This window comes from Podarcis bocagei, assembly GCF_964188305.1.
Source record: "Podarcis bocagei genome assembly, chromosome: 2".
NCBI classification, from domain to species: domain Eukaryota; kingdom Metazoa; phylum Chordata; class Lepidosauria; order Squamata; family Lacertidae; genus Podarcis; species Podarcis bocagei.
The window spans coordinates 98,935,508-98,958,597 of record NC_138126.1 but is presented as its reverse complement, the minus strand read 5'-3'; the positions used below and the strand labels follow the sequence as shown (position 1 = coordinate 98,958,597).

At 42.2% G+C, this 23,090-nt stretch overlaps 2 protein-coding genes across 3 annotated transcripts in view; one reads left to right on the top strand and one right to left on the bottom strand.

Moving 5' to 3' along the window:
• Positions 1 to 19,381, bottom strand: part of HID1 (HID1 domain containing) — a 44,272-nt gene extending 24,891 nt beyond the window's left edge. Inside the window, exons 1-4 of the mRNA XM_081184544.1 lie at positions 19,040 to 19,381; positions 11,320 to 11,469; positions 7,768 to 7,938; positions 3,063 to 3,176 (exon numbers count right to left, since the gene is read on the bottom strand). Coding sequence (XP_081040670.1) covers positions 3,063 to 3,176; positions 7,768 to 7,938; positions 11,320 to 11,469; positions 19,040 to 19,105 — 501 coding nt within the window. The 5' untranslated portion in view covers positions 19,106 to 19,381. The remainder of the gene's footprint in view (positions 1 to 3,062; positions 3,177 to 7,767; positions 7,939 to 11,319; positions 11,470 to 19,039) is intronic.
• Positions 19,382 to 22,119: 2,738 nt separating this feature from the next.
• CDR2L (cerebellar degeneration related protein 2 like) overlaps positions 22,120 to 23,090 on the top strand; it is a 34,318-nt gene continuing 33,347 nt past the window's right edge. Inside the window, exons 1-2 of one of the 2 annotated variants that reach the window (XM_081184624.1) lie at positions 22,120 to 22,313; positions 22,845 to 22,931. In XM_081184624.1, the coding sequence (XP_081040750.1) occupies positions 22,853 to 22,931 (79 nt within the window). In that variant the 5' untranslated portion in view covers positions 22,120 to 22,313; positions 22,845 to 22,852. Of the gene's footprint in view, positions 22,314 to 22,780; positions 22,932 to 23,090 lie in introns of both variants that reach the window. The other variant, XM_081184623.1, reaches the window with a different exon arrangement.

Below are 23,090 nucleotides of genomic sequence, written 5' to 3'. Positions count from 1 at the left end.
TAAAAGCCTTTTTTGTTGCTTTAAACCTCTCTAGCAAGCCTGAGTTCATTCTGTGCTTTAGCTTTTCTGACTTTGTGTCTACACGTGCTGGCTATTTGTTTGAATTCCTCTTTGGTGGTTTCCCCCCTTTTCCATTTTTTGTACACGTGCTGGCTATTTGTTTGAATTCCTCTTTGGTGGTTTCCCCCCTTTTCCATTTTTTGTACACATCCTTTTTTAATCTTAACTCAGTTAAAAGTTCTTTAGATAGCCACCCTGGCTTCCTTAAGCACCTTCCATGTTTCCGTCTCATTGTTATTGCCTGATGTTGTGCTTTTACTATCTCCCTCTTAACAAACTCCCAGCCATCATGAACTCCCTTTCCTTTTAGTATTACTGTCCATGGGATCTCACCCAGCATGCTAATGGAATGACTCCGCTGAATATAACTGAAAATGTGTGGCTATTTTCAATCTTCTGTTTAAATGAGCACGTCATGCATCTGGGAAGGTGGCATCTGGTCCAAAAAAGCTTATGGTACAAGAAATGGTGCCAAAAGACTCTGTTATTTCTAGTCTTGCATTCTGGACTATCATCCAGGACAAATCAGGTAGTCTCAGACATGTTTAGTAGCAAACAGATCCCACAATAGTGTAGTTAGCCACAAATAGCTCTTCTTCTATACAGAAAAGGGCACATTCCAATACTAGTTCATCCATATTCTTGCTGCCGCTTTTCAAGGCCAATGAATCATTACTCACATGAAAACCCCCTTCCCACCAGCACACACTGAAAAGAGTTATAAATTTAAGAAGCTTTTCCTTTGTATCCAGCTTTATTAAGGTTGACCACTTTGCCCTTCTCTTATTTTCCCAGTATTGTTTTTTTGGCAGCAACACGCTCTATTCTGTGCCACAAACAAATCACTGGGACCACTTTTATGGAAACAAGCAGCCATTGAATACAGTGGCGTTTTATTTTACTTTTCAGGAGCAGCTGAGGCAAAAGGGGCCTCAGATTAATGTGCTCAAATTAAGGGCATCTGGCACCATTAAAACAAATCATTCCGGTGCTTTAATTAAGAAAGTTCTGTGTTATCCTTTCCCTGGCACACACGGAGTGGCATTTACAACTCTTGCCCAATGCCTCAGAATTTCCATTATATAATGGTCAACCTCACACATCCCAACACAGAGACAGGACAACAGTTTGAATGGCTGGAGCGGCAACCAACTCTGCCCGCCTGCTAAGGCACAATCATGCAGAGCAGCGCCTTCTGTAGAGGAGTACAACTTTTTAGCTCAATCCAACAGCTGCAATCTCCCCACGGAGCCAACATTTCACTGAAGGCAAACAATCAAATAAGTTTTGGGGGTTTTTTTGTAAGTCACTCAGGGCTTTTAAAAATCTCTCTCAGACGTAAGTTCAATCCGCAGAATTAAAAAAAGGAGCATGGCATAAAACGTGTCCGGCGAGCTAAAGGATACTTCTGCTGAGCTAACCTTGTCTCAGTTAGAATGCCAATGAAAGAAGCAAGATGGTGCAATGATCACAATGGCTGAGATGCAGTAATGGGGACAGTGTCAGCAACCCAGTTAAAGGTTCACTCAACAATACCACAACACTCTGCCAGCAACACTCCTTGGACAGTCTGTACCAGGCAACTCCAATTTAGTTTTTCCAAGAACAGCACAAAACTCATGGAAGAGAAAAGCTTCCTAATTTGACAGAACAGGCCAAATAGTCCGACTCTGTTTACATCACTTGCTCCTCAGCAGCTTGAAAGCATCATGCAGTGGTAGTGGGGAAGAGAGGCAGAAGGATCATGTGGTGCTCCCGAACCCCTACAACCAACTTGGTTTTGAATCCAGTGTAGATTCCTTAACACAATAACTGGTGCTAGCCTTTGCAGGGTGCTATAGCTGAGGATGGAGGGCAATTCATCCCATATGCATTTTAAGCAAATAGAACAAATGTGCGCTGGTAAGAAAATAACTGTATATTTAAATTTACACTTCTATGAATTTCATGACCTAGTTCTTGGATCGAAAAGTATATGAAATTTGTAAAAAGCATATTTTGGAGTAAAAAACCCCATTTAGAAATGTACTTATTATATTTTGGTAGTCTATTTTAAAAAATAAATAAATCACAGATTAATGAGTAAATATAATGGATTTATGAATGTATGCGAGACTGTCATGTTAAACTGATTCACCCATATCTAGTTACATCAGGTGTTCAGAGGCTAGCCATGTAGAAAACTATTTTCAAGCACACCCCACTAAATAGGAAGGCACAGGGGGTAGATTCAGCATTAGTCACACTAATTTTCCCATACATGAGTCACTATTCTGCAGTCAACAGCTCTTCAATATTGCTGGAGGCCCTTAGAATGACGCACTATGACAAGAGTGATTTCTACCCAACACGCAGAGGTCTGTGCAAGAACCCTTGCCATCAAAAAACCCCACAGGCTACACATATTGTACCAAGGCTCTTCCACAGAGTCGAAAGGCACCCGTCCATTTTCATTTTTAAAAAGTCCTTGCTAATAGTATTTAATTATTGCATATTATGCATGCCTGTTACCAAATAGCCTTAAGATGAATTACTACTTAAACATGCTAAAATATGACAAAGGAAAGAAAGGAAAAGGAAAGACATGTAAAAACAAGCTTTTGGAGATTATTGCAGTGTGCCAAAGGATCAGAAACCGAAAGGTAATTTAAAATAAATAGATATCTGAAAGATTCACAATTATGATTTTTATGGGTTCATCAAATTTTGGGTCATCAGTCTAATGTTAAATGCACTACGTTCACCATGCTACCTGCAAATGGAATACAAACTCATGGAGAAGCATACTGTGCCCTACATCCAACACAGAGTTAGGCAAACCTGTTGCGTAAGCATGCCTAGGTGTGCTGAATTGGGGCCTACAGGTGTGGATATTTTCTGTTAACATTCTAAGCAGGGCTTTATTCAAAACTCACAGTGCAATCCTAATCATGACTACTAAGTATTATTGAGCTGCAACCGTAACCTGTCAGGATAGAACAAAATCAAATTATTGAACTCACCACATTGTTTTTCCGGTGGCTCTGGACAGTGAATTCTGGACAAAAGAGCAAATCCGCAATGGCCAGAAGCAGCGACTCAGCGAGAGGCCTAGCATTTTCATCATCTTCATCTCCCTGCCAATCAAAGGATAAGTCACAGCATACTCGATCTGATCTTGACACTGACTGCAAAGCAACATTACTTAGTTCACCTAGCTTCCTTTGGAAGCACACAAGACATGTGTGTTGGAATAGGTTCTACCAAGAGGCACTGGTGCAGGATTCAGAAAAAGCCAAAACTATGGAGGAGGAAAAAATGCAACAGAGGCAAACTCTAAAAGAGGCAGTGCTACTGAGGGAGAGGGTGCCAATGTGGTCTAAACCACAGAGCCTCTTGGGCTTGCCGATTAGAAGATCGGTGGTTCGATTTCCCGAGACGGGCTGAGCTCCTGTTGCTCTGTTCCAGTTTCTGTCAACCTAGCAGCTTGAAAGCACACCTGTGCAAGTAAATAAATAGGTACCGCTGCGGCGGAAAGGTAAACGGCGTTTCCGTGCGCTCTGGCTTCCGTCACGGTGTTCCGTTGTGCCAGAAGCAGTTTAATCACACTGGCCACATGACCTAGAAAGCTGTCTGTAGACAAACGCCAGCTCCCTCAACTGGAAAGCGAGATAAAGTGCTGCACCCCATAGTCACCTTTGACTGGACTTATCCGTTCAGGGGTCCTTTACCTTTTCCTACCTTTACTGAGCTATGTGAAGAAACATGTTTATTTTTATTTAGAACCAGGCCTATTTCTATGGGTAAGGGCTGTGAACACAGTATATTTATAGGATAAATATAAGGAGTAGGACACAGCTTTTTCCACGTTCTAGCTGAGGAAGCAAGTCTAAGCACTAACATTTTTTCTTGGGACCACCCAATGGCAGCCTGACCAAGGTAGCAATTGAAACAAAGGGTTTATTTATATATCGTCCACAACTTTCTCTCAAATTACATTTTACCTGTCTGCAGTTTCTGAGCACCTTTGCTCTGCAGACCACATGAAGCATGTTACTGTGTCCAGAAGTTTTCTTTGGCAAGTGAATAGCTTTGTGCTGCTGCTCTTCCCCTTGTGTTTTTAGTTTTCTAAATAAGTTCACATGTACAAGTTTCCATGTAACTAAAACTCAGGATGAAATATAAAGTTGTCTTAGAGGAGTAGAACTGGAAAGTGCACCTTATCAGTTTGTTTGTTTTTAATGATGGGATTACACAAGCACAGCCAAATACTCCTGGATACTTCAGCCAGATACTCCTGACTGAGTTATTTAACTGGAAATAAAAGTCGGGGGGGGGATGTAACAGGCAAATTTAATTTTTAACAAGAATGACTGTTATTAAAACCACACAATGGTCAGGTGTGGTTAAGAGCAAATGGTAGAATATGGTTGTGGCTACCAGCCATAATAGCTGAAAATGGCGACTCCGTGTTTAGAAGCAAGTCACCCCAATGAAGGGGTGGCTATCTTCATCATGCCGTACTTGTAAGCTTCCCAGGGGCATCCAGCTAGCCACTTTTGGAAACAAAATGCTGAGCTACAGGGACCTTTAGCTGCCTAACAAGCCAATGCTTATGTCTTAGCACAAGCTATGCATATGAAGAAAAAGTAGCATTCGTGCAGCCCATGATCTCCATCATAATTGCAAAACCTACTGATGCATTATCTACGGTATAATGATTATAAATATCTTCCCCACATAGAAAATATAGGGCTTTCGCTCAGTGGAACACAATATATCCCAAAGTATCACACAAAAGTACAAAGTTAATGCAGACTATGCATTGCCCAAAAAATGGCTGCAAATGAGCCCAAATGTCCTTGGTCAAATAAGTTAACATCAGGGCCACTTTGGCTTCAAATACATTACTGTATTCTAGAATCTAGTCATTGCATGAGCAGACCTTAAACAGAAGCATATAGTTCTTATGTTGCTGAATGATCTGTGAGAAATGTGTTATAGAGGCAGGGGGCTATTCAGCAAGGAGATGCTCTTAGTTTTGCTGGGGCAAAGCAAGTCTCTTCCTTCAGCGGCCCAAGTGCTTCCAGGCATCCAAATCAAGCCCTATTCTTCTATCTCAGCGCTGGTGCTTCAGTCACAAGTCTGCAGCTGTTTCCAAGGGAACCATACATCCCCTCTGCAGGCCTGTAGCACTGCCACTCAAAGCTCATCCTGGATCTCATACTCTCCTCCAGCGGAGGGGGAGGGACAGGGGCTTATCTGTGACAGCCAGGCCTGTATCAGCCTGTGCATGACACAGAGCCCTTCACTCATGGCAAGCAGGCTAGACTACAATAATGACCTGCATTGATCCAACGTTGTCTAGTACCATAACGGGGCAACCAATAAAAGCATACTAAGTGCAGAAATAGAAAACAAAAGAGATGAAAACCGGATAGCTGCCCTTCCATTCAACTTTGAAATCAGAGAAGGAAAAATAGTCTCTAAGAATCTTAAGGGCAAAAGCATCAAATCGATTAATCACAGACATCTGTTATTGTTAACATGGGATGGATTTAACACAGAGCCATGGCCTTCAGTGTAACATACAATGCACAGCTCTTGAGGTAAGCACCAATTACAATCTCCAGCTTAAGCTCCACTGAAATGAATAGGCAGAATTATACTATCACAGTTGTGCTCTTATAACTCCTGCTCCTTTTAACGGGTCTAGCCTAGAAGAAACTCCTGAAAAAGAACAGAGCCCATAAATTGACCCCCATAAATTATTTGATGTTATTTAGTCAACAAAAACATTTTCATACATATTCCCAATATTTCAACTACAGTCAAACCTCAGGTTACAGACGCTTCGGGTTGTGTGTTTTCGAATTGTGCACCGCGCCGAACCCAGAAGTACTGGAACAGGTTACTTCCGGGTTTCGGCAATCGCGCTTTGCGCATGCACATAAGCACCGAATCGTAACCCGAGCGTGCACATACGCGACACTGCAGGTTGCGAACGCTGCGGGTTGCGAACGTGCCTCCTGCACGAATCACATTCGCAACCCAAGCATCCACTGTATTGCATTTGACCAATTTAATAATTTAAAATGTTATTGGAAAGTCAACACATTTAAACAGCTTGACAGTCTGTAGGAGGATAACTATAGTAAAGCAAAATGAGGCAAGAAAGCACCACTGTGCTGTACACAGGCTGTAATTGGCAATGGGGACTATTTTTAAGCAAGTCCTTCTGCAGATATGGTGTGGAAACAGATTTCCGTGGCATTCTCAGTTTAACAATTTGCAAAAATAAAAATCCCACCAACAACTCAAAAACACACATAAAATGGTTTCATCCTGTGTTGCTTATGGCTACAAAACTGCAGTTTGTAAAACAAAACGAAAATGTTCCAAATTCTATGAGCAAAGCCCAAATGAGAAACTAAATCAATAAAACATACAAAGTGGCTGAATGCTCAATATTTGGTTGCAAAAAATTCTGTGCTTTGTCAGATTTAAATTCCTTGACAGAAGTGGGAGGTTTAGAGACTAGAATGGCATTATAGAAGTCAAAAGCAAAGAATTTTTATTATGCATTCGGGGAAAGTGGGCATAAACAACTCAGAAACTGATTGCTTCCAGACAATATGAAGAAGTCCGCCCCACTTAGTGTTGCACTGGGGTTAGCCCTCTTCAGTACTTCCTGCACATTTTCCAAGTCCCATTTTCTAAGGCTAATGCAGAGAACACATTTCAAGTGTTCAACACAATTTACACCCACCACATCCCTATTCCCACAAACACTTGGGCTGCACACATAGTCTTTGAGGAAAGTAAATTAAGAATGCCACCAGCCATCTCCTCAGGAGCAGGAAATGGGTTTGGATTCAGTCCTTTCACCTCCCCACCCAAGCCAAAAAACTGATTTGTGGGATTTTAATACTATTTTTTTTTTTTGAAGGTTCAAAGCAAGGTTTTGGCATTGGTATACACAGCCGTATACAGCTTGGGACCAGGATAACTTGATGTTTCTACATCCCAGCTGATCATATATGTATATATGATCATATGTGTTGTTATTGTAAATAACAACAACACCTGAAACTACTGAGAGTATGTCTGAACCCTGAAAACTATTGTGATTGTGGTTGTTGGCTCTGAATAAGCATGACTTGGAACAAGAGATCAATAGTACAGTCAGTCCTTGCCATTTTTCACTGGCACTGCAGACCAAAATTACTCCTTACCAGGCTATTGCAGATGCTGAGTAAGATGCAAAATTCAGCAACGAAAAGCACCTTACGTTGTCCTTCCGAGGACATCATCAGTCTAGGTTCATTTAATTTTCTTCCCTCCCATCCCATTTATAGATAGAATGAATTTCAAGACAATTCTTCAACACGGGTATCGTTTGAGAATGACCAGCTTTCCCTTGAGATGCCCATGGATGAAAAAATAGTTTAAAAGATACAGGCATGGACAAAACAAGGTGCCCACTTTACCAGTCTTTCCATTATGAGCCTCTAGTCCTCCATTAAATATGTTTCAGTGCTTCATTTAAGAAGGTAGAAATGCTGCCAGGATCAGAGCAAACCAAGCAACACAGTCCAGGCATGCCTAGGCCTGGGTGAAGTTTTCCTACCTCTAGATAAATATAATTTAGTAGTTAAAATAAATTAATCTTTACACTTTCCTCCTTCATCTGTTTGAAAGCAGTAGTACAATTCAATAGATACATACCCCTCCTCGACCTGCTCCGGGAACGGTTGACCAGAAAAAGCCTCTCCAGTCGGGATCCTCAAAGATATAGGGTAGGATGCGGGTCAACAGGCGGCTACAGTTCAGGACAATCTGCTTTTCCTTATCAGAGTGACAGCCACTCTCAGCTCCCTGCACCAGCTTTTCCACTGCCTGGAACAAATAAGGTAAAGCAAATGACAGGAACTGCTGCCATGCAGACACCAATTATTGCCACAGATAATTCAAGTTTTCAAATGGCTTACTGCAGCAGCAGCAGCATTTAATAAATGCATAATTATTTATTATTAGTGCTGGGCTCTGTTTGAACGTAATAGGTAACACCCAATGTTTCCATCCCATTAGCACAACAGATTTCCATTCGTTTTACAGAACTTGCCCTTCTAACCCCTTCCCCCACCCAAATTTGCTTTTGGAACAGAGTGTGAGGAGGGGGGAGCAGAGGAAAGGGAAATACTTTTGTGAGCATTTAAATCTGATCATGCAATGCTGTATGTTACCCAATACTGAAATCCATCTGAAAAAGATGTTTTTCTGAGAATGTGATAATTTAGTAAAGGGCGGGGGAGAGAAAGGATTTCAAGACTTAGAAGTGTGTAATCAAAATCTTACTTTCTTCCTTGATCTTGAAAAATGACTGAAGGTTCCACAGATGAATATGCTGCTCTATGAGAAGTGCTCTTAACAAGTGCCAAGCATAATGGAAGAGGTGGGAAATATGGATCCAACTGATTTGTAAAGTGTGGGGAGAGAGCATGCCAGACTTCCAAGATAAATACCTGAGATCAAGTTAATATCACTGTTTTTCAGGAACAAGGTCACTGACTCCAGTATAACCCTACCAGCAGCAGTCCGTGCCAGCTTCTATTTTTGCAGTTATTATCTGATATTCCCAGATACATTTTTAGTGGAGGGAGAAAAGCTTTGGTCTGCAGTATGGTATGCATTACTCTTGAAAATGAACTCATATTTGAATTGGAAATGCAAAGTACATTTTGAGGATCAATATGCCACTTCCAGCTCTTGGAGAACTATCAGAAATTGTTTAACATGGCTGCTCACATAGTTTGAATAGCATGCATCCAGCCCAGTGATTTGCAAGGTATGTAAAGTCATATTAAAGGGACGCGAGTGGCGCTGTGGGTTAAACCACAGAGCCTATGACTTGCCGATCAGAAGGTTGGCGGTTCGAATTCCTGTGATGGGGTGAGCTCCCGTTGTTCAGTCCCTGCTCCTGCCAGCCTAGCAGTTTGAAAGCACGTCAAAGTGCAAATAGATAAATAGGTACCGCTCCGGCAGGAAGGTAAACTGTGTTTCCATTTGCTGCTCTGGTTCGCCAGAAGTGGCTTAGTCATGCTGGCCACAAGACCCGGAAGCTGTACACCGGCTCCCTCAGCCAATAAAGCGAGATGAGCGCCGCAACCCCAGAGTCGGTCACGACTGGACCTAATGGTCAGGGGTCCCTTTACTTTACCTTAAAGTCATATTAAATAGAGTGCTCTGCAGGTAAATACTGCATAGCGGACTAGCAATAGTCCAATCTACAAGTACTGGTGGTACAGTAGATACAAATAGGTTCCTCTATCTTCCGTTTACCAAAGAGTAAAAGAAGAGGGAAAACCTCATACATTAAAGTATTTTCAATGTCTGAACGACATTCCAGACTAGAGCAGTTGAAGTTCCTATTGCTGAATATGGGAGAACTCTCCTAGGATACATCTTAGTGGTATGCAAATATCATAATATTCTACTGTGCCACATACACGTACAGAAAAAAGACAGACCCGCTTGCTTATTTTTCTACACCTGAAAGCAAGAAACTACAAATTTGATGCATATCCCCTGTCCAAGACACCCTTGTGCTGTTAAAGTCTTCTCTGTTAGACAGAGAATTACAAATATTCTGCTATAATGAATAAGAAAACCTAAACAAGAAGAGATAAAACCAAAGTCTTTAACAACTGCTTCAACTTATAATGCAAGGGTTTAAACCTGGTATACAAGATGGAATAATACAAAGGGCATTTTTATAAATACTGAACTTGCTCTGGGGCACAATTTTCTGAGGTAGGAAGTGATGTTTGTTTATTTAAGGAATGCATTCCCTGCTTTGCAATATATGTCTCGGTGTGGCTTGTAAGATGATAGATAGATAGATAGATAGATAGATAGATAGATAGATAGATAGATAGATAGATGATAGATAGATGATAGATAGATAGATAGATAGATAGATAGATAGATAGATGATAGATAGATAGATAACCACATCAGAAAATGGAAATATTACAGCAACATTCATAGTGCCTGGGCCTCCAGAAATAAAACTGCTTTAACCTGCAAGATGGTCCTCCTTCAGGAGACACAAGCAATTTACTAAAAAAGCAAGTTCTCACTTGTTTTCCTTTTCACCAGTTTCTAACTTGTTTTCCTTTTCACCAATATCATTCCCTCATCACTACATCATGTTCAGAACTAGAAAAGCATTTCCAGCAGCATTTTTTTTAGCCTCTGAGCGATCAGGTACAAGGAGTTTTTCATTCATGGTACTGATGATGACCATTTCTTTTCCAAAACATTTTAGGGGGAGGCTGGAAACGCAGCCACTGGTCTTCAGCCGGCCTTTCCTTTTTCTCTGGAGAAAACCTCTGGGACCATCCAAAGGCATTCTAAGGAAAGTGAGGGAAGAAGGCTAGGTGGCTGAATGCCCAGCACCAAACGTTTCGGTCTCGGTCCGAGAACACTATGCTGCCTGCAGACACCACATGGGGGACTCCAGGCTTAAAAGAACAAGAGAGTCCCTATAATGGGATTCAGAGGCATAACTGAGGTCACATCTAGTTTGACCCTTAGGTCTGCTTTCCTGGGGAGGGTTAGAAAGATGGTATTCTGGGCCAGCTTAGCCTAGCGGTTACTTCGGAGCAATCTTTGCAGATTCACCAATTGCTTAACGGCAGTTCGATACTGTCTGGCTTTTTTAAAAAAGAAAAGAAAGAAAGATGGTATTCTAAAATTCACCTGGTAAATGTAACTCCTGAGCACACTTAAACTAGCAAAGTTCTGTTTGATTCTTTGATCATATGTACCAAGTATCTACAGTTGAAATACATGGGAGCCTTATAGCTGGAATTCAGATTATTGCACTCTTATTCTTGCCTTGCAGGCTACTGCTGTCCAAGACTGATTGCCATAGTTAATCCTGTTGAAGTTTAACTACAGCTTTCATGTTTGCCTACCCTGCAGGGTATTGGTGGTTTGATGCTATTTCCTCTTCCAGATTACCATAAACCTCAGCTAACAATGAATCTACTGAAGTATCTTTCTATGCCTTGGTGCTAATTTAGGATTGTTTGGAATTATGGAGTTGTTTCAAAAACTGTACATTCCCTGTGATCAGGGGTCTCTACTTAAGAGTGACGGACATCTCATTCTGGATTGGTTTACCTTCAGCCAATTGTCCCCCTTTGAATGAGCTAATGTTTGTCTAATTGAATTTCACAGTGGGGGCAATACAGGAAGAAGAATGCCTTTTACCTTATAACACAAAGTAGCCAAATTTGAAGGAGATTCTTCCCTCACAGCTCTGATTTCTGCAGCAGGAACAAGAGCAAAAACATCTTGGACTGAAGTAGCTGTATCTGCCCAGAACTGGTCCCAGAACGCATCATCTGTTGCTTCTACAGGCTGAAGAGACACAAATATCAAAGGATTGAATTGATTCAGTGTTTTTATGCTGCTTTTTCCAACAGCAAAGTTGAGGTCAAAGCAGTCTACAACAATAAAGATAAGAACGCTTCCATCAGTATAATCATAGCACATCAGTAAGCAAAAGCGGACCAATAAAAAAGACATTTAATACAAACCCATGCTTATTCAAAAATAATTTATCAGAAATGACTGCTAAGCACTAGCCCAGTGCCAGCTGACATAACTCCTATAGAAAGGGGTTTTCTCGCCCAATGCAGCAGCACAACCTGAGAAGGCAGATGGGAGTAGTCAGGTGGTCTTTAATGAAAACATACAAAACCTGGAAATGGGAATGATTTTTGGGAAAGCTAAGAGCCACAGAAGGCTGACCAGAATGCAGGGAGTAGGTTAAAAACACCACCACACAATTATAACCTACATTGGTTTTTGAGTTACTGGTTGAATACTTGGTGTGATCACTTTGTTTATCAAGCAGATATTTGAATGAAGTCCATGACCAAGGAACATCCAAAGCCATCCAACCAAATCAACCCAATACTACTCACCAGTTGGACAAATGTAAATGCATCATTAATAAAATAATAGAGGATCTTGGAGAGACACAAGTAGGGTGGAAAAACTGAAGGGAAATGATGTAGAGAAGCTGAGAGCAAAAAGGCAAAGACTTAAGGCCAATAGGAAGGGGCAAGAAGCTGTGGTGAGATTCGGCAAGTACCTATGAAGCTACACCAACATCTCTTGTTCGTTCGTTGCAGCTTTCAAGAAAGACGCTTTGACAGACACTTACTTTAATAGAAACCAATGCATGTATGGGAACAGAGCTATATACACAGGCAGAGTAACACACAACATACTGGACATGGGTGCACATCTACATGCATATAGTTTATGATACAGGCAACCACAAAAGTCATACTGAGCAGACTTGATTATTTTGTGCCAACACAAACAGTCACTCTAAGAATACTAAGTGTACCAAGTGAAGAAGGTTTTCTCTCTTAATAAATGAAATAAATTTCAGTCATTACAGACTCACTGAATACTACTCAGAAGGACAAGTCAAGACATCAGGTAGAACGAATATTCTATCGTGATCTTGTGTGTCTGACATAGTAAAAGCTCCAAAAGCAAACAGCAGTTCTTGTCTAATAGCAAGTTATTCAGGGCATTCGACAATTTCAAATTGTGTTTGGAAAGGGTGAGGAGAGGAAAGATGACTGCTTGTTTAAACAAAGACAATTTCCTGGCTTCTAATTTCCTGGCTTTACAACAGATAAAGGCATCCAATGCCTACATTGTTAAAGAACAGTTTAAAAAGCAAGTGAGAGTGAGAAACTTTGTCATGCCTGATTAATAACTGGCTGTGATGAAGGGGCACTACCTGAGCTATTGATAGGTAATGTGTCACTAAAACATAAAAACCAGAAAGCTGAAGCAGGTAAGCAAAGCATAAACTGGTAGAGCAGGTTTGTTCTGTAGTGATTATATATTCCCATGAGATACTAATGTCAACTACCTCCCTGTCACCATCCTTAACATCCATAAAATGAGCCCCTTTGCATTCTCTAAAAGTAGGCACTTAATCACAGGTGATTGCCTTAATGCAGAAAGTATTCGCATGTTAACCAATGGGCAACACAGCAAGTCTGCATTCAGCTCCTTCTGAGTGAGGAAAGAGGAAAAGAGACTGAACAATCAGACATAAATTCGGCAGGAAAGCATATTCATAGTACTGAACTACTGAGAATCAGGAATTTTAGCGGATTGTGTGCACAGGTGTAAAATGCATTTACACTGACATTCAGAATGATATAACCGAGTATTTAGGTAAAGAAGTGGCCCCTGATTTGATCATAGTAACAACTACCCAGAATAAATAGGATTGGTATAACTGGGGTGCAGTGTATTATGCAACTCAAATACATCCATTACCTTGAAAAATATTCAAGTTACCAAACTCTTTTCAACATGGTCCTGGGACAAACTAATGAGCAAATCACCCACAATGCAGATGGATTAAAAATGTGACGTTAAAAAATGTGATATAAAAATGTGCATTATGCTGGATATGAAAAGGCAAGAAGAATGCAAAACTAACTGGAAGGAATATCAAATATAGTGTATTAGAATAGTAGACACAGCACTCATCAAAGAAGTGTCAGCCTTGCCTCTTCCCTAAGCTCCACCCCCCTCATAGTATCCTCTCCCACACCCTTAGGATGATGTCTGTCCCACACTCTACAAAATCCCCTTCCCAACTCCCAGAACAGCCACTTTATACGAAAGGGTAGCCATTTTGTGTATGCACCCCAAGCAGTATTTTCAAGGTAGGTTGTGATCTATCCATGTTGGATGAGGGTGGATATATGAGCACTGGCCCCATGCTATTAACTGATATACTTTCCAGCCATTGAATTGTGTTAAGATGAACCCCCACCCCTCAAAAAAAAAATTGCTCTGCAAGCTTATCTAGCCAGATGGCCACAAGGAAGCCAGAGAAGGAAGTACATTACAGTACTATATGCTCTCAAGGCAATGATTCACCAGGGACTCTGCTGAGAAGGTTGTGCGCTGGAAGAGTGTTTATTTACATGAGGAGGGTGGGGAGAATTCAGTGCTGTGCACCCATTTATCCCGCCACATAATATTAATTTCCTTTTATTTCCCCCACTAAGAACCATGAAAATGTAAGGATCCCTGTAGTATATTAAAAAAACCATATTGAATGTTACATTTGTAAATAATGTAAAACAAAAGTATAGAACATAAAATTTAAAAAAACCAGTTTGATTCCAGATCTACCCTCTGTTTCACTGGAATGCAGTGTTTCCGGAAATACTGGATATCGTTCAGGGAATTAGGCAGAATGTCCTGGTCAGATGACTGCCAAGGGAAGGGGCCACTTCAGCAGAAAAGGCAGGTGTTCTACCTTACACTGAACAGTTTCCTGGCTGAAAAAACAGAAAGATTTTGCATTACAGAATCTCTCCCCGGGCATAACTATTTGGACTATTTATTATAGTAAACTGTTTCAATGATACTTCTTCAAATATCATGAGTATGTTTGATCCAATACTCTTTGTACAAAGCGTGGGACAAGTTGGGGGCAGGGGAGAACATACCTGAGAACTATGCTTTTAGGTCACCTCCAAAGTAAGCAGAGCCCAACAAAACTACCTTAAGCTGCTACCAGACTGATGTTCAGCTGTGCCATCCTTGATATGCCAAAAAGTTTCTGCCACTTCCATTAGAATTAAAATGTATCTTGAAATAAAAAGGCATTGCAGACGAAGATATCTGAACACAACATAACCACTTGCTACAGACATGCTGTGATATGTCTGCAAACCTAAGAGGACCAAGGGTATTATAAGTGAGCTAATGATCAAAAGTAACTATTACCAGTGATGCATTTATGGCAAGGGGGTGGGTGTGAAACGTACCACCATCACCCCCACTACAAATGTAGCCAAGGAGCACAGCTCTTCTTATCATATGCCAGAAAATCAATGGCTACAACCATTTGATCTCAAATCTCCATAAGTGAAATTCTAATAGGAGATATAGGAAACACAATTATCTTATTACAGTGTAATGCTTTAAATATCTGTTTGTAAGTAAGACCCACTGAGTAAGGCAGGCCCACTGAGTTCAAGGGAGCTTACTTCCAAGTAAACAGGTACATGATTGCTGCCTTAGTTGAGTATTTGAGGAAAGGGGTTAGAGCCAGGAAACATAGCTGAGGTTTAAAGTAATTACTATAAAATAAAGCAAGAGATTTAATCCAGCCCCTCCAGGAATAATCCACCCCAAACCTAGAGAAAGTGAATGTGTGTATCAAGTGGTGTGTTGCGCATTTTAGTTCTGTCTTAACAGCTTTGCTTTAACTTGAGAGAAATGAAAGGATCTACTTAAATTCCAGTGGACCTGATAATTTCCAGAGAATCAAGAGCTCAGCATAAGATTCCTGAGGAAACAGGATACATCTGCAGAAATAAGAGAATAGTGCTACCCTTTGAAACAGGAAAAGGCAACAACGCACTCTTCCAAATCAGCATTAGCTAGATTTTCAAATAATGGTAACTTCATAAAGATAGTGCAATGCAGAATTTTGGACTTATATGGGAAATCTGGGTTCAAATCCTTGCTGAAGCTGGTGGTCTTGATAAAATCACAGTCTCCTAGCCTACTTATAAGTTTGGTGCAATAATAAGATGCTTTGTAACTGCCCAGAGCCTTTTATGAGGGGAGACAACCTAGAGCTGTATAAAAATGAAAGGAGATCCTATCCTTACACCTGCAAGGTAAGACAGGTATACAAATTAGCCCGCTGAATTGTACTTAATGTTGTCAAGCAAGAAAGCCTAGTTTGACCGTAGCTGCCCAAATAACTTTTGCTTCTCGTGCCTAAGGCCAGTTGCCTTGCTGAGTTCAAATGCCTAAAATTAATGCCTCTCTATTTGCTAATCCTACCCATCAGTAAAGGAGACAATAGGAAGAAGGAAGGCATGTGATAAAAAAATATATCATTTTCTCTGGAGAAAGTATTCCAGTTGCAATATAAAAAGCAATCCATCAACACTGACAGAATGCAATGGCAGGCAGCATATTTTCACCAAAGAGACTATGGAAAAGATAGCACTGCTTATTTGCAATTTGTACAAATTACATTAACATAGTAAAGACACCAGTCCCCAGGTTACAGACGCACATAGCCTTTCATACTGGTCACTTTTCAGACTTTTTGAAAATTATCTCATTAGAAAACACAGACTACAGAAACTATCCATGTGCACCAAGTCCAGTTGGTTCAGATCTGCAGCCTGACATTCATAAAAAGAAATTTGAAATAGTAGGATTTATTAGGTTGCACAAGGATGTGTTGTGTGTATATATAGTCTTTATGATCATTTTTTTGTCAGTCTGTACAACAGTATGACATTATGGTATAGTTTTCATTTTGACAAAACAGTCAAAAGCAACGGCATCAAACTTCAATTCACCTATCCCTGACTGATATGAAGGATCTATGTTTTTATTATAATGGTGTAATAAACAGCACCACCAAAATGTTACATACAGAATGTGGCTGATAAGGCAGTGCTATATCTTACACAGATATTTTGGTGACTAGCCACAAGAAGGCCTAGTCATACATACTGCACCTGCAGGTACTGTAGTGCCCTTCTCAAGTATGTAAATATGGGCGTTCCATCTCCTCCACCCACCTTTCCTCATGGCACAGTCTCCCCAGTACTGCTATGGAGGCTTTTAACAAACCAAGCTAGGGACACCAAACATTCACTTTTATAAAAGGAATGAACTTGTAAAGTCAGCAAACCAAAAAAATAACAACTCCTATTTGCTTGCTGTGTACTAGCACTATGCTCAGACTGTGAAACCCAATGAGACATTATACTTATACTGTAGGAGTAAGACTCACTGAATTTAACCGAGCTTTAAGCGTAGATGTCAAAAATTGCAAAGGTTATAGTCTCTTTATACACACACAGCAGTTTTTAATTTTTCCTTTACTCAATTGAATGACACCACATTAGCACTAAAAGAAAAAAAATTACATAATATTATATTAAACCTAAAGTATTGATTTATATTTTTCCATTATCTTTCTTTCAATATATTTGTCTCAACCTCAAGCTGGCTTACAGATTTTACAAATCTAATTATTATTTAGTGATGGGACAAGGAATGTGGGACTCTCAGGATCCCTAACGGGTGCCCTTATTAGCATTCTTTTCTCCTTTGTTGGAACCTGTAGAAAAGGAACCAACAGAAAAGAAAGTTAACTTTTTCCTCATATCATGAGATCTGAACATATAATGCCTGACTCTGAAGGTCTATTCATCCCTCCTTTCATCATAAACTCCACACAGCTAAAATGTCACCATGACTCTGCTGCAAGCAGGCCTTCCACTGCCACATTGCAGCAAATCAAAATAAGTCTGGAAAATCCATGTCACTAGAGCTTCAAAATATCTCTTACTTTTACTTATCTGCAGGTCCAAGTACTAGGATACTTACACTGACAATCCTAAGCAGCATTGTTATATGCCAACTAAGGGAGGTGGGTTTTTTTACAGCCTCCCTGCATTCTCACACTGTACCTGTCTCTAACCATGGTTACTAGTCCTATGCTTTTTTTGCTGGAGATGGCAAAAATCCACCAGCTGTTGCATTTTGGCCACCACGCAACAAGCAGGGTAAAGAGAAGAATTTTGCTGAATATATTTGTTGAGAATCTTCCTCTAGCTGTAACTTTCACCCTTCAATTACAAATAAAAGGTCTCAAGGCCCTTCCTGTCCCTTGTCAATAAGCACCACCTCACGTAGCCCAACCTGTCTGATGTTTCTAAAGTTGCGACAGCTGCTGCACTTTCCAGTACTCACTCAACTATTTGCCTGCAGGCTACCAGTTCATTACCTCTTCTCTCCGTAACATTTTTTGTACCCATACACCTGACTTAAAATTTAAGGGCAAGCAAACAAAAGGCATAAACCGATTAGCCGAACACCATATGCTATGTAACCACTAATTCCCCAGGCTTCCCTGAAAGGGTAAAAGAAAGTTACACATCAAGGATGTGTGTACCCAAATGATTTGATTCAGTTACCCGATGCTATGAAATAGATGCATATAGGTCAACAAAACAATTCAGCATTTTGCAAACAGGCACAGCCTTGAGCCTTGGTCTTAATCGTGCTCATTTTTTACTCCAACTGTGGTTACTTTACCACATACAGTGATTGGGGAAGAGCGTCTACCATCTGGCCTGACCACATCATATTACTAGACTGCACCCTTCCAACTTTCTCCTATGCACCCTACTCTTCTCCTCAGGCCTTCTGCTCCAGTGAGGCCTTCTCCGACTGTTAGGCCCAAATCCTTGAGGCAGCCCACCTCTGTCAGCCTCTATTCACAAACATATGGAGCTGTGAGCATCGCAGGTTTTACTTGGCTGCCTTGCGTATGTGAGAGGCCAAGTTTAATCCTGTGGGTTGTGGAGATAACACAGAGATAAGAAAGGGGGGCAATACAAATAAAGGCATGGCAGCAAGCAAATGGTCTGCAGCACAGCAATGTCTGTGAAGATAAATTGACTTAAGACCCACTTTGCAGAGGGCTCGCAAACCCAGCACTTTTCAGGTGCCTGTATGCATCTCACAAGGTCCATTCCCACCTAGATCCCCAGGATGGTGTGCTTACCCCACGTCAACACCCCCCAGAGGGAGAAAAGGGGGGGTGGATCTTCCAGCGTCAGAAGCTTCCCTGCTGGATCCTGTCAAACCCCAGCCCCACGGCTTCTCCTTGGATCAATGTCTCTGCCCAGGAAGAAAACCCTTTGCCCATCAACCCCCCCCCCCCAACCAACCACCTCGAAAGGCCTTTCCTTCAAGCCCCCTGCACGCCTCTCCTCCTCGCCTGCCTGAGGAGTGAGCCAGCCTCGCCGCCGATGCCTTTGATTTAAGGGGTGCTTCTCCCTCGCAGACCGGCCCTGCTCAGGTGCGCTCCCCCCCCCCGCCTCACCTGCGTCTTGGTGGTGAGCTGGATCACCGCCTTCCTGAAGTTGAGCTTGGAGTCGGCGTTGCCCATCCTCCTCCCGCGCCCGGATCCGGGTCCGCTACCTGCTCACTCCCTGCGGCGGGCCAGAGCGAGCCGCCGCCTCCTCCTCCCTCGTCGCTCGTCACCGCTAACAGCCCTCCTCTCCTTCTCCACCTCTTCCTCTCCTCGGCGCTGCGGGCTCCATCCCGGCGGCTTCGCTCACCTGCTTCCCTGGCGGCGGCGGAGGCTGCTACTCTCTCCCTCCCTCCCTCCCTCCCTGTCAAAGGGAGCCGCGCAGCAGCTGATGCTGTTGCTGGTCCTGATCCCGCCTCCCCTCGTCAGAGAGAGGCGGCTCCTCCTCGCGCCTCCCTCCGTCCCCGGCAGCAGCCGCCCCCTTTCCCTGATCGGGAAAAGCCACGCTAAGCCCGCCTCCCTCTCTTCCATCAGCATCGCCTCTCTGGTCCTTAGGCACGCACGCATCATGCATCCCTCCATCTTCTCCATGGGCAAAAAGGCCTTTCTGCTCAGTTGTGGTGACGCCGCCTTCGCACGGCTCCACACTAAAAACATAACCTCTCGGTTTTCCTCCAATTCTGCCTGAAGCGCAGACCGCTCCCTCGCCCCGCCTGCTTCTCATTGCTGCCTCCACCATTTCCCGCGCTCCTGCCTCATGCACACCCCAGGGTTATTTTCCCCCCTTATACCGCCTTGCGGCTCAGTTCTATATTTGTTTTCACACTGTGTTGAGGAGGGCTTCCTCCCCTTAAATGTGTATAAGATTGGAGCCCTACAGTACATCTTCTTGATTATTATCCCAGTGTATCTCATAACTGGTTTTTTGGTCCCTCACACAGAAGAGTCCTATATATATGCATTCACCCTTTCCCCACTTGTTCAACCTATTTATCTACTACATATTTATGTTCCACTATTAATTTATCTGGTCCATCCTCCACTCCCTTCCAAACTTTAAATGGCAAGATTAGCCCGAGAGATTTTGGTATGCATAAAATTGTACCCACCCATCCTATGTTCTGGCAACATAGGCAAAAAGTACACGTCCATATTTTTAACAGTGTGCACACAAAGAATACTGTGCATGCAAAAAGTCTGAAGTTCAAATTCTGGCATATCCAAATATGGCTGGGAATTTAGAGAAGGCACTTGTCTGAAACTGGAGAGCTGTCCAAACCCTTTGCACACATCAGATACATTTCAGGGCCTTGGGTTATTTTGTGGAACATAAAGGTATGGTCATACATATAAGAATACTTTTTAAACATAGCTGTACAAATATAAGGAACGGTTTAAGAGATGATTAGCACACTGTCTCAAATTTGCTACCCAAGTCAACTGCCACAGTTTGCTTCAGAATACGGCCAGAGCTTTAAAATAGTTCCTTCTGCTCTTTTCCTGTCTTAAAGTATATATGTGGCTGGTGAGGGAATTTGAATTGTCCTCATTAATGACTTTGTGTATAAACCAAGTGTGGTAGCTACTCTTCTTTTGCCATAGTAAAAATTGACAAGATATATATTTTCACACACATCCTTCTTAATTTCTACTTTATTCAGTTGCCAGCATTCATCTTTCCTTCTCCCTTCTGTATCACCCACCACTTATATGTTATCTATATTGTAGGCTCATAAATGAAGAGTCCTGCTAAATCAAATCAGAAGCCCATCTAGCCCAGCATCTCGTTCTCAGTGCTCAACCAGATGCCAATGAGGGCAACAGTACTCTTACCACTTGTAATGCCCAACAACGTATATTCAGAATCACACTGCCTCTGATACTAAAGGCAGTATGTAGCTATCATGGCTGGTAGCCACTGATAACCTTGTCACCCATGAATCAGTCTAAAATCATTTGTAAGTCATCTTGTTGTAGATAATTCCATAGTTTAACCAGGCACCTTATGAAGTAGTATTTCATTTTGTCTTTCTGAATCTTCCAAAATTCAGGTTAATTGGATGGGCCCTGGTTCTTGTTTTATGAGCAAGGGAGAAAATTTTATCCACTTTCTACATATGAAGGATAATTTTGTAAATATCTGTCATTTCATCTACTTATGTGCCTTTTTTCTAAACTAAAAAGCTTAACATATTGATTCCCCCCCATTGGGGAATTACTCCAACCACTCGATCTTTTTGGTTGCCCTTTTTGGAACTTCTTTTGCAGTATATCAAAAAATATCCTTCTTGGAGTGTGGCGTGGCAATTACAGTATTCAAAGTGCAGCCGGATTTGTATAACAGCATATTAGCAATTTCATTTTTAATTCCTTTTCCTAATAATCCCTCACATGAGGTGGGGTTTTTTGTTGTTGTTTTTTTTCAGTTGCCACACGTTAGGTCAACATCTTCATAAAGCTATTTGCAGAATTGGGCCTATAGCTATTGCTTGGTTTCTATAGAGGAACCAAGTGAGCTTTCTCCTAACGCAGGTGTGTGAGGGCTGATCGAGAAAAGGCACTCAGCGCATGCTCAAGGACACTATTTTTTCATTAAAGAAAACTAGATTCTGAACTAAACCCTGGGGAAGGGTGGCGCATCAAATTAAGTCTTTTGCCAGTAGTTGATATGGAATCACCAGCACCCCTCCGCCAAATACAGATGCCTACCCCTGTTCCAAGCTTTCCTACTCTGTCCTCCACTAGGAAGACTATTTGCCACCTCCTATTGCAAGGAACAATCTTGCCTCCCATCTATTTTAATTAATAAGAGACATGGAATCAGATCCCCCCCCCCAAGTCGGATTGTTCGTTTATTGCAGCGAGAGCAAGGATTTTCCAAAGGAACAATGGCAAGGAATAATGCCAGCATAAGCTGTCGTGAAAACATTCCCCAGCGCGCAAAGTAAAAGCTGTGCAGGCTGCCGTAGTAAAAAGGACCTCCCACTTATGTGCAGATTCACAGATTTGGGTTTTGTTTTGCTTTTTGACTGGCACCTTCCACGGCTCCGCCCCTAGCTCTCTACATCCTGGAGGAATGCAAGCCTCAAATCCGCCTAGCAGCTAAAATGCATCTGGAATTCCTCTGATGAGAAGGATCGGGCGGGTAAAAAAAAAAAAAGGAAAAGGAGGGAGGTCTGCTCTCCCTCTCCCTCCTCCCCTCCTCCCGCGCCCATGTCTTTTGCATGGAATTTTTTTTGCAGCAGTTCCATGCTAGAGGTCTCCACCGAGCTGCACAAATAGCAACTGGCTGCATCGGAAGGTTGCTCTTTCTTTTGTGCATCATCACCCAACGAAGTCGGCGCAAGTAAGAGAGCCTTTGCAGTCTTCAGGTTCTGGTTCCCGTCCGTAACAAAGACTTAATAATCCCTCCGCCCCCAGCCTGAAAGGAAGATTTTGGCGTGGAGGACAAGAAAAAGGCCGGGGAAATCCGTACGCCACGTCTTCTCTGCTCTCGCTTTCTCGCTCCCTCGCCAAAGGGCTGATGGAGAGAGAAGGAAGGAAGGTGATGCAGAGATAGAGGGAGAGAGAGAGAGAGAGCTCGATGCCTGCTACTACTGCAGCAGCAGCACTGATCACAATAGCACATCTGCAAAGCCATTGTCCCAACCTTACGTCTGCGCAGGATCAGACCTACTGGCCGATTCCCAGCCTTAAAGCCTGGCGACTGGATCCTGCCTTCATCAGCTTGGGTCTTTGGGAGAAGATCCCCTCTGCTCCCCCTCCCCCAGCTCCGGTCTTTTCTCACCCTTGATTGTATATATCTTTCTGCAGTATCCTCTTTGAGAGCTCAGCCTCTCTCTGATTTACTGCTCTGTTTTGGATGTTTCCGGAGTAGGAGAGCTAATGCTGAGCGCCGACAGGATGGAAGAGTTTCAAAGCGAGGAAGAGGAACCCTGGTACGACCAACAGGACTTGGAGCAAGGTAAGGAAACGTATAAAAAAACAAAACACTATAGCACCAAAGCCATGACGATCTTCACACAGGGGATGACCTAGCAGAACGGGATAGGGACACAGAAGCAAATAGGCTGGAAAAAGCTTCCTAATCCAACTTCTGAAACGCCATTCTCTCTCCGCCTTC